The 18,784-nt window shown below is 37.6% G+C and overlaps 1 protein-coding gene across 1 annotated transcript; it reads right to left on the reverse strand.

Moving 5' to 3' along the window:
• Window positions 1-7,563: 7,563 nt before the first annotated feature.
• On the reverse strand, window positions 7,564-18,487 carry PCTP (phosphatidylcholine transfer protein). Its single transcript, XM_063296558.1, has 6 exons — window positions 18,379-18,487; window positions 17,938-18,055; window positions 10,914-10,993; window positions 10,422-10,593; window positions 8,191-8,258; window positions 7,564-7,812 (listed from the first exon to the last, which is right to left on the reverse strand). Exons 2-6 carry the CDS (start codon window positions 18,020-18,022, stop codon window positions 7,750-7,752), a joined length of 468 nt encoding a protein of 155 aa, XP_063152628.1. The 5' UTR covers window positions 18,023-18,055; window positions 18,379-18,487; the 3' UTR covers window positions 7,564-7,749.
• Between the last annotated feature and the right edge of the window lie 297 nt (window positions 18,488-18,784).

Below are 18,784 nucleotides of genomic sequence, written 5' to 3' on the forward strand. Positions count from 1 at the left end.
AACAGGCAGCATGCTAAGCCAATCCCCCCTGCCTCCCCTGTAGGGATATACTGGGGGCAGCATTTTCTTTGTAGCCCCCACCCTATCACCCCATTTTCAAGCTTATTCTTCCTTTTGCCACCTTCTCATGCCACACCAAATGTGCTCCTGCTCTGTTCAGCCTTTGGAGAATTACCTGCTGATAGATAGGTAGACAGAATCCTGAGCCCCTTCCCATAATTTCTTCCCAACATTCTGCTGGGTGGAAAAGAATAAAAAGGGTCTTTAAAGCCTTTTCAGTCCTTTGTACAGATATCAGTTCCACCTGACAATGCTAAGGATGCAGATGTGGTAGGAATTAATTGGCTGGATTCTTGATTTGACTAGAATTGTTTCCAGAATTTTACATTCTTTGGCAGCTTTTCTAAATACAAGTAAAACACAACTAAAATGATCAAGTACTTGGAGTACCTTTTCATTTGCTGTGTGAAGAACAAGATAGATAATCTTTTTCTCTTTTTCATGAAGGTAGAACTTAAGATTTCCCTAAGCCACATCCACATGAGCTCCTCTTTCCATCATGACCTTACCCCACCATTTCCAACCATGTCCTCATAATTCTGCCTGTATTTCAAGATCAGTCCATAGCTGGAACTCCATGAAAATGAGGTCTGGTGCTCTGTTCAAGGGGTGGTGTCTTCCCTCTTATCCTCGTTCAAGACTGCCTTTCTAGAAAATCCATGGCATTTGGCAGAAGAGGCTTAAGTTCGGGTGGCAATCTGCTCAGCTTGGTCTGGCAGGTACACTGTGGGACTTCAGGCTGCTCCCTGTGCTTGGTGCCTATTCTGCAATCCTGGTTAGGCTGCAAGGGAGACTGAAACCCTGACTTTTAATAATTAGATTAATATAAAGCCCTGAAATTCAGTAGTCCACCCCTGGCTTAACACATGTAACTGAATGCATAATCAAAAGAAGTTGGCTTTTGTATTTCTGTAGTATATATGGCAGAAAATTCCCTTCCCAGTGGCTGCTGCTCCCAGGGAAGCCCTCTTGTTTTGCGTTCTCTTCTTGGATTTTGTTCTTGGGGTAATTTACAGCTTTCATCTCCCAGCAGCAAAACTCCTTTCTCAAACTTCAGCAGCTCTTTAACCATTATTCAGCAGCTACATTTCAGCTGCAAAGTTTGGATGACCACTAGATTCCAGCCAAGAGTTTAATAAAAAATAACAATAACCTTCTTTGCTGCCAGCTAATGGCTGGTAACTAATCAACCCATAGTTATAAGGTTTTTGTTTTCTGTTTTTTTAATGTGAACTGGACAACTGAAAAGGGGAAAAAAGAAAAAAAAAGAAAGAAATGCAGTTCATGGACTAACCAGAACATTGTGCATACTAATTGGAGGAGGCTTTTTATCCACCAATTGATGGATGACATTGACTGGGTCTGGAATTTCAGTAAAGGGAACTACCAAGAACAGCCTTAGAATTTTGTGCATTGCAGTTGTTTGAACAGTAGCATGGTACAGACCTGTTCTGGGGACACAGTAGGATGACAGCCACTTTTAGGATGACTTCCTGGCAACTCCAGGGTGGGGACGAGAGTACAGCAAAGCAGCTGTGGGTGTGTGGCCCTAATGAAGTTGATTGCAAATAAATTCAGAATTATCAAAAGAAAGTGACTATTTGGGCAACATCAAATTCACTGAAGAGTATTTACAAACTATGCGATATTTGATGCTCACCACTTGCTTAGCTGGATTTAGAAAGGCTTAAATAGATACACTGAGGATAAATTTAGCTAAATGGCTAATAGTCATGGAAATTTTTCTGAATATGAGACCCTGGCAATAAACAAACAGGGAAAGGTCAACAACTTCACATATAACAAAGCACATTTCTCATGTCCTCCTCATCAGGATTGTGAATCAATCTTTGTACCATTGACATAAGGGTAAAGAAAACTCAGAAGTTGATTATTGTGACTGGAACTTATTCTAGACTTTTTGCATAAAAATGAAAAAAAAAGGAACTTGTGATTTATGATGTTGATGATTAGACAGTATAGATTATAGAAAGAGAAATGTGATATAATTTTAGACAGAGAAGTTAAAATATATTTGTACTTATAACTGCTGTGAAGAATATCAGAAGCCACTTCTTTTTTCTATTTTTCTTCAATTTTTTTCTTGTACTTTTTGCTTTTTCTTTGATTTGCTTTTTCTTTTTTCTTCCTTACTTTATATTAGTTTGTGTTAGTTTCTATCTTCTTGTCTAAAAGCTTTAATAAACATTATGTTGATTGTGTTTCAAACTCAACCCCCCACCCAATACATCTCACTGTAGTTTTGCAAAACGTAATTGGTATAATCTTATCACTCAGTGAGTCTTCTGGTTCAGATTGACATTTAATATACATAGGAAAACAGAATCTCCATGAACACAGATGAAAAAAGTGACCACTTGGACAGAGCTCTGAAAAGAAACAAATATTGGGCCAATATATAGTACAAACTGTAGAACTTACTTCACAAATGAATGCATTTTGTCTCTAAAAGCTCTCCATCAGAGAATTTTAACTGCATTATACAGTAGTAGAGGTGATGATGCTGAACTAAAACTGCTAGAAGCCTTCCCTACTTGGCCAACACTGATGAAGGGATATTCATAGTTGAGCTTCTTAAACATCAGGAGGACCATAGGTTGTACACTTGTTTAGAGAGTCCGATTTTCCTTTCCCTCACATGGACTGATAGTTTTTGTAGGCTTAATACTGGCAAAATCTCGTAAGAAGCCAGAAATAGGAGCAAGACTCTGCAAACTTATCTGAATGCAACCATATGGCATGAGTGAACACTGTACTTACAAAGCAGGAGAAATGTTACAGATAGATTCCTCTTCTTACTTGTCTGAATTATAAAACACAGGGAACATGAAACTAATAAAGGTATCTGTTTTGCAAATGGCCTTCCTATTTGTAAATCTGTTGATAATTTTCCAAAGAAACCTTTTCTTTATATATATATAATTATTTTCATATCATTTCTATCCATATTATCAAATAAACAAGTCCTATTTTCAAATTTGTACTATCAACTTTGTGAAATTATAACAGATCTGAACTCATTATAACTTTGCCTCTTGCAAGATGACATGCGAAGGGGAAATAGAACTCTGCTTCTTGTTCAGGAAACATCTGGCCAACCTTTTAATTCTCATGCAGGTCACTGGCCATTTCAAAGCTAATGGAACAGAAAAGGGTGGGAAGACAAAGGTACAGCTCTCTAGTATCATCACACTGTCTACCAGTCAGAGCCAAAAGAGGTTCTGGAAATGGCTTTTTGCTGATTGCTTTTCTCCGGATCAACTTTTAAGCTGTAAAATTTCATAATTTCAAATTTCCAATGGAAGGACTGAAAATGTGCACAGTGTCTCAGTATTAGTTGAACTCTGAATTTTGAAGCAGATCCAGACAGAATGAAGTGGCTATCCTTGAGTTTTTAAATTGTCTGTATCTTTCTGGTTCACATCATTATTAGAAAACAGTGTATATTAAACCAAGTAACAGCTTGCAATATTTTAGTAGATTTACTGAGTGCATTATTCATTCACCCACATCCACATTCCTATCCATTCACCCCCACCAACTAATGCAATATGCAATCTTCCTTTCCAGTAAATTAAAAGGCAGAGTTGCTTATCTTGCAACCCATTAGACCAAACTCAGCACATCAGCTGTCTCTAGTGTTCACTGAGACTGTTAGCTTCCTGTTTTGGCTGTCTGTCTCAGAAATGAGGTGAGGGGAGCAAAGAACAGAAATATCAACTCATATCTGACAAGCTGTAATACGTCACTGCTGGAAGGGACATAAAAATCCACTGGACTTAAGTTAAATATGATTAACTTAAATCCAGTTGATTTTGAGGGGTCTGCTTTAAGTATGACCAATGGACAAACAGTACATAAATGCATAGTGTGCACCTATGTGTTTGGAGGGGTAGGTTTATATTAGAGGATATATCACACTTAGGAAGGAAGTTTAATTCTCCTCCCCACCAGCCTGTTGTTTTGTAACATTCCCTCCTTCTTTCCACTCATCTGAAAGCAGAGATTCGCATCTGGCTCATGTATCCCAGATGGCCCATAGGAGTGCTATGGCTATTTTCAGTCTATTTCTTTCTATTTCCCTAAAGCTGAGAATTACAACCCAGCTGCTTTAAAACTATTTGAAGCAGAAGCAAGCACAGCGACTATATGGTGTAAAATCATGGCTTTACTCTAACTTAGTTCTAGCACAGAAGATACAGTCTAAGCTTAAGGGCAGTTAATGCAAGTCCCTTGATGTGTGTCCAACACAGTTTTAAGATTAGAACTGGGAATTACTAGAGCCCAAAATTTGGATTGTGATTTTTAATAACTGGCTACAATTTATGCTTATCCCAAGAGGGCTGACTCCTCTGATAATCAAGGATTACTTTCAATCTACAGGGAAAATCCCTATCAGCTCTACATGGTGTCCCTTGTGAGACATAACACAGGATGTCTCACAAAAGTACCGAAGGAGAGAATTTTAGACACAAGATGGCAGCAGGTTAGGATGGCACCAAGCCAGCTGACCTTCAGTACTATGCTAGCTAACTATCATCAATCTTTAATAAATTATAGACATTGCATAACACCAGCAGTCACTGATGGCTATTGAAAGATTCCCTGCCATGAACACCTTTGCCCCTATGACTCCCTGTAATTCTCAGAGACTTACATGCCATATTAATTAGACCCCTCATACCCTCCCTTCTTCCCTCCCTCTCTTCTATCTCTCTCTCTCTCTTACACAGATTATTTCATGTTGCTTTTTGGATCCTCCTTTACCATTGTATTTATGAACTATGAAGGATATTATGTGGATATGCCAATCTAAAACTATCATAATTCCTTTGTTTTGCCCACTCCTTTTGCATGCAGATTGTTTAAAAAGTTCAATCAGCCTCAACTAGGCTCCTATGTACATCCAACATCCCCCCATGCAGTGGTCTCAAACAGGATTGTGTTAGTATGTGTTTTAATTTGACTTAAAAAGAAAAATAACAAAGGAAGGACAGCTGCATGCTACTGTATGTATTTTAATGTATTGCATAATTTGCCCTTCAGTTTAGAGGCAACTGAATTATGATAATCTACTGAGCCCCTGTAGGCACATATGGTTCAATCTGATATTGGTAGAAAATTATGCTTGAAGTGTGAAGGGTGATCATTCTTAAATCAAAACAATCCACCCCTTGATAATGCCCAACTTTAGACAAATCATACAACTGCAGCCCTCTACAAACAGGTAGGGTAAAAAAAAAAAATGATACCCCTTAGCTGATGATCTGAACAATGAGAAAAAAAGTTCTACCATGATGTGTGAATAGCTATTATTTAAATATTTAAAAGTATATTCTGTCCGAATCCCAATGACTCTGTACAGTAGTTCCTAGTTCTCAAGCTTGATTTACCAACATCCAATGCTTTTGTACATCCTGACAGAATAGGAGGTCTTCAGAGCAAAAATAAAGCAAAACTGAATTATACTTACACAGGATATCTGTTGCCCAGAGAATTCTAAAGTTCTTAAGAACAAAGAAAGCAGAATGGCATTATATATATGTATGTATGTATGTATGTATGTATGTATGTATGTATGTATGTATAAAATTGTGTTCATTATAACGATCATTGTATATAAACCAAACAGATGTATCCATGTAATGTATTTGATCTATATAAACATGTGTAAATCAAGCACTGATAACAAGTCAGTATAGACATCTGAAAAAACTCTTAACTCCAACACCATTTGATTTTGCCTCAAAAGCAGAGAACATGTACAGTAATTCTTGTCACAAAACTGGGCAGAAGGTTTGGAAAATAGTTTATACTGACATAATAAATTTTACAGCAATATCTAATACTGGAAATTCAATCACAATTCAATCACAGTCAAAGTTCAGATGAGGAATGTGACCTCTGAATCTTTTCACATAATAAGCCCTAACTAAAGTATGAGTAAATCTAATTGAAATGAAAAGGACTTTCAGTTTCAATTAGTCTATATAATTCCTGTTGGACAGAGGCCAGATTTTTTAATGATTAAATATTCTAACAAAATATCTAAGTGAAAATCCCATCTGTTTAACTTTCAAGGAACTGTTTAAACTACATTTCTTAGAAGATATTATAAGATTCAAAAGATGGAATTCCCATGAAGAGAACAAATAAATGTCTTTCAACAGTTCTGCCTTAGATAGATTAATCTAGCATGTATCAGCATCAGATGTACTGTATCCAAATTCTATCCTTTTCCACCTAATTTCTTAGTGAATCATGAAAAAGAAAAATGCCCAGAAAAATATGAAATGCTGCCAGATGTATTTTGGACACTCTTTCGTATATGTTTGTGTGTATGTATGGTATATGTATACTGTATGTGTATGTATACTGTGTGTGTGTATGTGTATATGTACATAACAAGGACCTGAAGGAGGAACTAGAGAAGATGTGGAAAGTGAAGGCCAGAGTGGTCCCTACCAGTGGTGGCAGGGGCACTTGGGGCTGTGACCCCAAAGCTGGGAGAGTGGCCCCCACAGATCCCAGGAGCATCGTCAGAGTTCTCTGTCCAGAAGAGTGCAGTGCTGGGAACAGCTAAGATCCTGCACAGAACCCTCAAACTCCCAGGCCTCTGGTAGAGGACCCGAGGTTAAGGAAGACACAGACCACCCATATGGGTGAGAAGGGAATTTTTAAAAATAGTTTATATGACTTTACCCTAATATTTCCTTTTTACTAAGCAACTCTACTCCTTATATTCATTTTTTTGTACATGATTTTCCTAAATATGTTGGTTTGCACCAATACATATATCAGTTTTAAGCAGATTTCACACACACACACACACACACACGAATGCTACTCTGTGTATAACTTTCCCAATATACACTAGTTTGTATGATCTTTCTTTGCTGAGAAGAATGGATAAAAATGGACTCTATTTATTCCGCTACTCCTAGAGGCATTTAGGTTGGGGGGGAGAGTCAAGGGAGGCAATGACAAAAGCAGGATTGCAAAGGTGTGATATAAACTCTGCACCTTTTATAAGTATGTCATGAAGTTTCACACAAGTAAGAAAGGGGCGGAGCTTGTGTCACTGCTCTTATCACTTTGTTGAAAGCACTGGATCCTCTGGATGCTTCTGGAAGATGTACATGCCATGATGGAATTGGCTTTGGTGGTTAGCAGCTTTTTTGAGCCAAAGAAATATGTAATAGATTTCTCTATTTGAAGCTGGCAATGGGAAAAAAAAGCAGTGACTTGATTTGAGTTCAAAGAACATTGCAGTATGAGTTTCTCTATCAGTTCAATAGGTGGGATTAGCTCTGCATACACAACTCTCTGATTCCAGCGCTGTTTAAGTTTTTCTAGCCTCTGATGTCAAGGAAACATGTCACATCAGAGCCTAGGCTCAAAGAAGATTATTAGGTTACGATGAGAGACACAGACACTTCACCATCCTTCCAAGCCGTTAAACGTAAAAGAAAGGCAGGACTGGAAAACAGAAAATGAAAAGTTTAATAAGTTCCATTATCATATGCCTGGGAGCTTCCATGGCTCATGATTACCATCCCAGAAGGCGGCTGTTATTCAGCGATGTCTCATGACTATTATCCACACCAATGACCAACTGTGGAAGGTATACCTTTAAACCAGTCCTTCAGATTGAATTCAGAGAGCAGTTTATCTCTTACGATAACTGAGGCAAGCTTTCTGCATGTCTTTCAAGAAGTTGGGAACTCCAGTCTGAAACAGGAATGGAAATACACTTATCCTTCTATATTTAATGATCTACTAAGTAACAACTAATTTTCTTTACATTTCATTACTTTTGCTACTACTCAAAGAAAAAAACATTCATTTAAGTCACCCATTTCACCCTTGGATTGACAGAGAAGCATCCTATCAGGGGCTTAATATCTGTACTAATTCTGGGGACACACTCAATGAATTACTGGTATCTCTTCCACAGTAGTAGCCAGTTACAGCCATTCACACTTTTCAAATTATATAATTTTATATGGAAAGCGACCACAAAGCAATATTCCAAACTTCTAGGAACCCATGAATCCAAATGACTTCTTGACTTAACCCACAGCATTAAGCTTCAACTACCCTGCTTACCTTAGTTGCCCAGTTGACAACCCACGAAGGAAGCTTTCCGCCAGGATCATCAAAATAGGACATGAAAACTTTTTAATCAAAAAAAGAAACAAAGTGCAATTTTAAGCGTAGCTTTTTCATTTATCGCCAACTGGTAAATGCCTGTAATTTAGAATTAAGGATGGATGGAACTTATTCCACAGAAAATATTATTTCACTAGACATCAAGATGAGATACCTGCTGAAACTTCACATGATTTCTGCGCACATTTTGTTCCTTTTTCCTCCCCCAGAGATCATAATTTGCACCCCCCCCTGCACACACACATAATGTTCTGAACTGCACAACTTACTGCACATAAACCTGGTCCAGAACAAACGCAGTAAAAAAAAGGGATGAATCTGAAAAAGTCATTTCCTTCCCTAACTCTATTGCCTCACCTATCCTTTGTGCATGAAAATCTAAATTTGGCCTTTACCAAATCTGTGTGTGTGTGTGTGTGAGAGAGAGAGAGAGAGAGAGACAGAGAAATGAAGGAAGGGAAGGGAAGGATTATTGTGGCATCTCCATTTAAAAGTATAAAGAATCTTAGTCTTGGGAGTCTTAATATCACAGAAATTGCTGGATCACACTAAAAACTTATCTAGCCCAGCATGTTATTCCTAGTGTCCAGTCAGATCCATAAGCAGGACAAGAGACAGCACTATCCAGTTTTTCTTCCACAACTGCTATTCAGAGATCGACAGCTTCTGATATTGCAAAAAATAGATTGCCATCACGACTGCCAGCTACTGAAAAGCCTTCATCGGTTTGTCCAATCTCCTTTAAATGCTTCCACCCTGCCATTTATCGGATCCTGCAGTGAATGAATTAATTAATTAATACCAGTTATATGGCTGCCTACCTCATGTAACACTACTCAGGACAGCTCGCAACAATAAGAAAAACGAGGAAAACAGAAAAACCAAAACCTGGCATCTTGACCAACAGTCTCCTCTACATCCAGCAATTCAGTTCATGGGCTCCAATGCTTGCCATTTAATTGAGTGCCCTCTCAAAAAGCGCTTATGGAATATGCCCAAACAATCTGTCCTGCTCAGTCACTTTAGTGCAAACTTCATCATCATGTATGTGATGTGTGGATTTTTCTTCTCAAATGTGCATTTCCTCATGCTTGTTTGCACTTAACGAAATTTACATTGAACTATATTTACCACACCCATTCTCCAGTGAAGAAAGAACTTTTTGGAGAATCGACATTCTGTTTTAAGCATTCTGACTAATCTACTATGATTAGCAAATTTAGCCATCTCGTTGCTTTTCAATTTGCCCATAAATGTTTTCAGATGAAGTGTGATAAATTTTTGGTTGCTGTTTACAGTCCCATTTTAAAGCCATTTATTTTTTCTTTCTATTTTTTGTTCTTTAACCAGTTACCAATCTTCTAATCCCATAATGGTGAGTTTACTCAGGAGCCTCTGGCAAGCCTTATGAAAGTCCAAAACCCCCAATATCTAATGGATAATTCCTATCCATATGCTTAATGATACCTTCAAAGAACTTTAAAAAGTCAGTGAGGCAGAAATTACCTTTCCAGAAAGTCTGTTGATATTTCTTCAGCAAGCTTTGATTTTACATAATTTTCTCACCTGGTCACATGATCAATCCAAGAAGTGCTGGGAAAACCTCTACTCTTCATAGAGCCTGGTGCTGCTGTGAGTGCACCAGGCATTTTAAAAGTTAAAGAAAGGTAGAAGAGACCTCCTTGGCCACCACATACAATTTTAAAAGTGTGTACAACCCCTGTCTGCCCCCCACACCCATGATTTTTGCTAGCCAAATTACTTTTCAGTTACTACATCCCATGAAAAATCTGATAGCAGCAAATATTCAAATTCACTTCCAGAGGGATCTGGTAGATGTTTTTTAATCCCTAGGAAGAAGACAAAAAGCAGTAGAAAGAAGCAAGATAAAAGATAAATGGGAGAGAATCTCTCATGGCTCATTGATTGGTTAGCTGGCAAGAGAGAATGATTATCTATATTGGAATTTATGAGCTAAACCATTGGCTGTAGGCCTGCAATACTATTTTGCAGACATCCTTTCAGCAATCTGTTTATCCAATTCCTTAGCAAAAGACATGGATTAATTTTTACAAGGGTATATAGATGTTTATTATAATCCTTACTTAGAAATTTAAATTTTCTGCTCAAAGTAACCATTCCTATAAAATTATGTATTGATTTCTTACCTTTGCACCCTTTCTTGCCATCACTTGCAAAGGCCACACCTTGTCTATAATTCTTTACTCTAACATTCCCAGACTTTTCAGGGAATTTAACAGTATTTACGCTTTTAGCCAATATAACATAGATCTTCTGCCCATCAAGGTCCATATCTTGACGCTCACGAACAAAAACATACTGTACTGAAGTTTAAGAAATAATCAGGATTTTAAAATTTAAGATACATTATGGATCCAGAAGTATTTCAAATTTAGGGAGCATGGATTCAATTTGCATTTTTGGACTTTAAATTATTTGGTTATTTTGCTTTTCAAAAAGCGTAAGATGATACATGGTTCCACAAAAGCATGTATCAAGGTCTTACTTTTTTAGTTCCTAATAAGGATTAATTTGTATATCATTTAAACTTTCAGAAACTGAGAAGAACTGGGATCATAACAAGGTCTGCAGCTATTAAAGTTAAAAGTAAAACTCCAGTCAAAGACTTGAAAGGATACATCTCTGTTTGCCAAGGGGAAGGGGAACTTCACTTCCCAGTAGATAGCTGTTTTGCCATCCTGAGTTTTCTCACATAGATCTATAAATTGGTGGTAATATATATGAGAAACATATTTATATCACTGAACTTACAAATAGATAATGATTAGAAAGCATTTAATTAAAATGCTACAAGTCATGCACAAATCAAACTAGGTATGTGTGAGGCCTCAATAAGTGCCCGCTCTGGCCCTAGGCAGTCAGGAACTAGGATTTTATGTAGGGAGGCAGGAGCTGCTCATCGCTGACAGTTGTTCAGAGTCATGAGGCATACAAGTTTTTATTATTATTATTATTATTATTATTATTATTATTATTATTATTATTCAGAATAGATTGCAGGTTAGTGAGATAGATCAAGGCCAGAATCCAAGGCAGCAACCATGGAATCATTACAACTTGACTGCTCCTCAGTGGAAAGCAGCTTTAGCTTCCAAAAGTGAGCCCTCAAGACCACAGGGCCTAAGGAAATGCAACACTCAAAAGTGGACTGGACTTACAAAAAGAGGAATGCATAAGGAAAAGGAAAAGTTCTACAGAAGAAGAATAGGAAAGAACATGAATGGAAGTTACTTACCTATCTATCATTTACTTAGCCTCCTTAAAGAAAAACAAAGAATGTACTCCTGACTCTGTTATACTGGGGGAAAATAACTGTCATGAAAGGGGAGAACCATGCTCAGCAATGATGCAGAATCAAGATGGGTTAGGTCTCTGTCTACAGATTGCTTGGACCTAAAAGGGTCCCAGATAAGGCTCACATACAATAAATCCTTCAGTCAATTTCTTGCAAGAGGAGGTTTCCCTCCCTCTCACTACTCCATCCACTTCTGTCTCAAGTATCTTGTTGCCCAAAAGAAACACCTGCAGTTGTTTGGGGGCCAGACAATAGTGCACATAGAGATACTACTGAATATAATTCAGATTCAAAGAAAAGAAACAGTTTTCCAAGGAAACAGTGTAATCTGACAAAGGCAGGACTCTATCTATCTATCTATCTATCTATCTATCTATCTATCTATCTATCTATCTATCTATCTGATTTGTTACCGCCCATCTCCTCCACCAGAGGGACTCTGGGCGGTTTACAACAAAAAGGTAGTCAATTAAAACAGTAAATATGAAATACAAATACAATATATAAAAATATAAATACCAATTAATAAATAGATATAAAAATAAAAATAATAAAATCCAAGTGGCAGGATCTAATGTGTGCGTGAGGAGCACTCTAGGGTGCCAGCCATCCCCAAGCAGAGCTACTCCCTTCTCCGCCCCAAGCAAGACAGCAGAGCCAAGTCTTCAGGTTCCTCTGGAAGGCCAGGAATGATGGGGCCAACCTCACGTCTGGGGGCAGCGTGTTCCACAGGGCAGGAGCTACTGCAGAGAAGGCCCGCCTCCTGGACCCTGCCAAATGGAATTCTCTTATAGATGGGATCCGCAACATGCCCTCTCTGCATGATCTGGTGGGACGGGTCCCTCAGGTAACCTGGCCCCATGCCATGTAGGGCTTTAAAGGTGATAACCAGCACCTTGAATTGGACCCGGAAGCAGACTGGTACCCAGTGCAGCTTGTGTAGCAGAGGTATTATGTGGGCCGATCTAGGGGCACCAAAAATAACCCGTGTGGCTATGTTCTGGACCAGCTGTAGCTTCCGGATACTCTTTAAGAGTAGCCCCATGTAGAGCGCATTGAAATAGTCTATGTGGGAGATAACAAGGGCATGAGTGACTGTTCAAAGGGCTTCCCGATCCAAGAAAGGGCGTAACTGGAGTACAACAGGAAGCTGCCCAAAGGCCCTGCTGGCCACGGCTGCCACCTGCTCTAGTGGGTCACATACCCTCCAGTTATGTTTACTTCAGCTCCTAGTATTCCCCAGCCAGCATGGCCATTGATGGGAATTCAGATGGTCCACCCATTTGGAGTGCAACAGGTTGGGAAAGACTAGCTTACCAGATCCGTAATACCTAACAATAAATTGTTGTGCCCACAAGAAGCAGAACAGACAGACAAACAAAGCATAATGTATCTGTTAGAGTCATTAAGACATTGGACTAGGCCTGGGGAGACCCAGGTTCAGGTGCAGCCTCAGCCATGGCAACCCTCTCTGAGCTAATCATTCTCTCTCAACTTACCTCACATTTTGTTTTGGGGAAAAAGTGAAGGAAGGAATGCCATGTACTGCCTTGAACTCCTAGAGGAAAGGTGGGTTATAAATCTCACAAATAAAATAAATAAGCATAAGAACAGGAAGTATCAGTCAAGAGCCATTCTTTGTCCAGCAGAGGAAGATCCATGGCCCTGTAACTTGAGCCACTAGGACATCATCCTCATGATGAATCCTTTCCTGGCTATCTCAAAACAGCCGAGCACCAGGAGACACAAAATGAAGAAAGCTTCTTCTTGTAACCTGAGGCAAGGAGAAAGAGCCGAGCCTAGAAGGACAAGTCTATCTCTTCTCAACATTCCTTCTAGCAGTGACTCTATTATGGAATTCCTAGAGCTGACAGTGAAGCAAAGAGGTGGAAAGAGCCAGTCCTTGATGGCAAACACAAAATCTCTTTCTCCTCCAACATATATAAAGAAGTATAAAGAATATAATTAATTACCAAACTAGAACCCAATCCAAAAACGCTACTAAATCTATTTCAATATAGATTTTCCCCCAGTAATGTTATTTCTATTATTAACAAGCATAGATAATTTACATAGATATGTTTCATAAATTATGTGTGACCTATACTTCTAAGGCCTCAATGTAATTTTTTTACATTTTTTACATTTTACATTTTTCAGGCAGTCTTGTGTAGCCTAGTTTTTAAAAGCAGGCTAGTTTTTAAAAGCAGGCAATAAAGTTATCAGCATATTATTAGTTAACGTTCATTAATTTTCTATAAATTGGCACAAGAGTACAAATTTAAAATAGTCAATTTGTTTTTACAATAATTCATTTCCTTGTAAACATTTCAAAAGTCCTATTAAAATACTTAAGTGGACTTGTTCTCCCTAAAAAGATCTGTAGTCAAAAAACCCCAAAGCAATACAACTGCTACTTTTTCATAAGTTTTGACAAACAGCATAAGCCTGAACATAAGGGCATGTTTCTCACCAAGCTTTATTTCTGAAGAATGTTCCAAAATTGTTGTGCCACTATTGGCCTTACCCTCTCCCAAAACTCCATTGAAACTGCTTGAGAAATAAGAAGTCTCAAGCACCTAATTCATGCAGTTTATGAGTGGATACTAGAAGATACTCTTGAATGTATCTTTCAAGTGTTTTTAGATAGCTAAAGGAAATATATCCTGAACAAGAATATCATGCTGATATTAACAATAAGATCAAGTCAAAAAGACCATTTTGTGCTTTTTAAGTAAGGCTGCTATGGGTGTAGAAATGACTACTGATGCACTTAGCAGAGTGACAGTGTATTCCTCACAAGCATATGGAGGGTCCTAATCACATGTCGCTACTCTAAAATAACTTATTTTCACAGGATTTCATATGTAATGCCAACTTTCTAATGGAATACAGTATAAGTCCCAGAAGGTGGTAAGTCACGATAGAATATTACATTTTCCACCAGAGGTCACTGGAGTATTAATTTGGTACCACTGGACAGCATATTTAATATTCTGGGGCAAGGGAAATCAAACTTAAAAATGAAAGTTTGAGAAAAAAAATCATTTAATGCACAAATTGCAGAGGACTTCCTTTTAAATGTTAATGTATTTTATATTCTCACAAGGTGAAACCTATGTTATATAATAAAACAGATCACTGCATTTTATTATTTCAGAATCCATTCTTTTCAATACTGCCCAGAGAGTTGGAAGAATCAAACATAGTAAGGATGGTCTGCAGATTAGAATTTTTCTGATTACTTTGTTCATTTAACGGTCAGTTTTCTATCATAGTGTCTGGCTTATGCCTTTGTTTGTTATTTATTGTTTTAAATTAAATGCATTAAATGCACTATTTTTAAAAAAGCCTATAACCTTTACCCACTCATTAGTAGGGATATTGGCTGCCCAAAATTTGTCCATTGGGTTTTTTAAAAGGCCAGAATAAGTGACAGTGAACCGCACTAATTATAGTGATATGCATGGATGCTCTTTCAGAGATAGACTCTGGTTCTTCAATAAAGTCCTCCTGAGTTGTGGACTCTTGGAAATAGTATCAACAAGACACAAAGAGCTACCTCCAGAAATACATTTCACCTTCCCCCAGTTTCTAAACTAGTTATTCATAGGAGGAAAATGTTACACACAAATGGAGGTAGAAATAGCAGTAATTATTAGAGTTTCTTTCCCTCTTCAACTTATAATGCTGAGAAGTGCTTCTATTAGAAAAGGTAATTTTGTTTCTTTAAATAATTATTCATTAGTATGCCCTGTTGTCACTAATTTTGTGTCCAGTATTGTTAATTAATTAGACACTTGTACAATGTGGTCCGTTTGCAGAAGGGGAATTTCACATCTTTTCCCTGTCATACCAAAAATATGGGTTTTCTTCCCCAGTCCATTGGAACTGGACTTAGTGTCACTCAGATGCAAGGGAATGTGTACACTCTGAGATGGAGGATCAGCAAAGAATCAGCAGGATCAGCAAAAGAGATGGAAGATAAGCAAACCTTCTTTATATATTCAGGGCAGCTTTCCTTAACCTGGTACTAGCTGGAGATGACTAGGTATGTAGTCCAAAACATTTGGATGTAATCAGATTGAAAAAGCTGATCTAAAAAATCATAGATGCATCAATACACATTAATCTTTTGGGATATGCAGCTACATAAAGTGCAGAAAAGAAGTAAGAAATGGTAAGAAAAATAAAGGCATGAAAGAGAAAAGGAAATACAGTATAGTTAAATCTAGTCTACAACAATCCCATTAATTATTGTCCCCTGATGGGAGGAGATGGGCGGGGACAAATCGAATAAATAAATAAATATTATACTTCTACATGACTTTCTATCTTTGCAAATCAATCTTGCCTCTATCATATTCATATACTGCTTTATAAAATGCCTTTCTCACTTTCTGTATCTGAGGGTCTCATCATCTCTATCCTGTCACAACTTCCTTGCTCTTCCCCTTCCTTTCAAAGCATTACTCTTGTGTCATATTTTTTAAATTCAATTTTCATTCATTCTCTCTCAATATACCACTGCAACATACCAGCCACTCACTTTTACATTCAATTCACTTTAATTCTTGATCTTACCTCTTCTTGTTTTACCCCACACACTTCTCAAATACCATATTTCCATTGCATTCAATTTCATTTTATATATCTCCCAATTTTACCCAACTCTCACATAACAAAGTGGACAGAAACACACTTTTATAATCAGCAAATTTTCACTTCTTTAAGCAAACATTCATACCCTGCAGCAGGTCACATATAACTCATTAGCCTTCTTTAACCCCTTTTATAATTTAGCCACCATTGTCCATGTTTAGTAAACATTCCTCCAATATACACAAATTCATCTACTTGCCCAGGTTTTTCTCCATATATTTTTAAGCTGCAATCATTCTGCTCATCTTCCCTGTTAAACCAAGAATCCATATTCTTTGCAGCAAATGTTAGATTATATAATGCAACAAGGAGTATGGTCTTCAGTACATTTACTTTCAGATCCATACTCCTTGTTGCATTGTATAATCTAACATTTGCTGCAAAGAATTTGGATTCTCGGTCAACAACACAGCACTGTCTGCACACGAAAGTATATTTATATTCCCAGCCAGGACATCTCTAATCTTACACATCTATCCATAAACATATTAAATCATCAAAGGGACTTCTACTTCTTATATCCTGCTCAATGTTGAACCATTTGCTAAGCTCTCTATTTATTCTTATGCATGCTTTGTTTTCATTGTATATCACTCTTGCAACATTCAGAAATCATTCTTCAATACCATATTTGTGCAAAACAAACCTATTTACTTTATTGCATGCTCTCTCTAAACCAACAAATATAGAATCAATTATCTTTTCACTTGCATACAATTCCTAATGTCTTCCTGAAGAGCAAAACCAGGTCTATATAACCCCTGTATGGCATAAAACTGCACCACCCTTTCCACATTTTAATTCATTTTAACTTCTAGTATCCTTTCAGTCAGAATTCTGCCAAACATCTTTCCAGCTATACTTAGCAAATGAATTCCCCTGTAGTTTTTGCATTCACTCTTGCTACATTACCCTCTGTACAGGGGGACCTTAATGGCCTTCTTCCAATTATCAGGCACAAATGAAGCCTTCACACAATACTTAAATCAAACAGCCACTTCATAACCAAATGATATTCGTATTTTTATATTTCTCCAGTTACAAAACCTATACCCACAGCCTTACTGCCTACACTGCAGATACAAACAAGTCACAGACAAAAGGAGAGAATAGCACATTACTTGGTAACAGAGGCAGATGATGCAAAGCTAATATACTTTATATTCTGAATCATAGATACTCAGTATAATGAGAATTAACATAAATTAATGGATGGAGATATAGTACAGTACAGAATATATTTCAAATCACTTAAGAAATTAGAACTGTGGGTATATGAGCCAAAAACTTTCTATAGGTATAGGCAGAATATAATTTCTTTAGAAGATTTCCTTGCACTGGGGACTTAATACCTAAATACCTTAAAACTGAATAACAATGAAGGATCGAAGAGAGCTGATTGAAACAAATGGCTGACTAGAAACTGGCACATTTTTAAATCATTTCTCAAATAAATAGCCATACTTTCAAGGTTATTTTATAAACACTGCAAGAGAATTTTAAACAGCATTTGTACTTTAAGAAAGAGAAGTACACTCACTGAATTAAACATCTTTGAAAGATTTCAAGAATCTAAAACAGTGAAATGGAAAAATCTTAGAAATGATAGCAATCCAGAAGACAGAAACAAAGCAACAGTTAAAAAATATTTTTTTCTGACAATGCTCTGTGAATTGTTTACTGACCTCTAACATATTCGTCCCATTTTGTTCTGTACTTTAAGTCCATATAAACTTCAGCACATAGCTCTGGGGAACAATCAGCAAGCATACTGTAGATTTTATATTCATACAGCCCTGATTTCTGGAAATAAACATTAAAAATCAAACAGTCGGATGAAAAATAACATCTGCTTTATAGTACCACCTCTGTCTTAACCCTTCTTCTACCCAGCACCCCTCAGCATAGCCACCTGGAGAATCGGGTAGTTGCAGTGTTCATAGCTGGAGGGCACCAAGTTGGGGAAGACTTTTACCAAACCAACCTGATTACATAAAACTAATTTACATTAATATCTCAAACAGAAGAATATTTGCCCTAAAGACAGATACTTTTGACCATTTGATGAAAGGCCTAGACCATCCCTTTCAAATATACAATACAATATTGTGCAAGCAGGCTTCCACTCATGCAATGGTGCCTCCCCTTCCACTCCTCTGTCTGCAGTCATAGCCCCCCAATCTGCTCTGAAGAGATGAGAACAGATGTAGTACTACAGAGAATGACTATGCTTGGTTGGCAAGGCTAAGAGGAAGAAAAAAGGGGAAGAGAATAGATAATGGATGGGCAGGATGAAAAACATCGTTGGAATGTCCTTGGAAGAGCTGTATGATATTACGGAAGACAGACCAAGATGGCAGCATTTGTCCAGGAAGTCACCAGAAATTGAGCTCAACTGAATGGCACCTAATTATCTATTCCATTTGTGGAAGTACAGTTAGATACAAGCTACAGGCTCCTGTCCTGTAAGACACAGATTTCTTCATATACTAACCATAGAGCTCTTAAGGCAATTCTGCATGGCAGCCTTAG

The sequence above is a fragment of the Candoia aspera genome, chromosome 2 (assembly GCF_035149785.1).
Source record: "Candoia aspera isolate rCanAsp1 chromosome 2, rCanAsp1.hap2, whole genome shotgun sequence".
NCBI classification, from domain to species: domain Eukaryota; kingdom Metazoa; phylum Chordata; class Lepidosauria; order Squamata; family Boidae; genus Candoia; species Candoia aspera.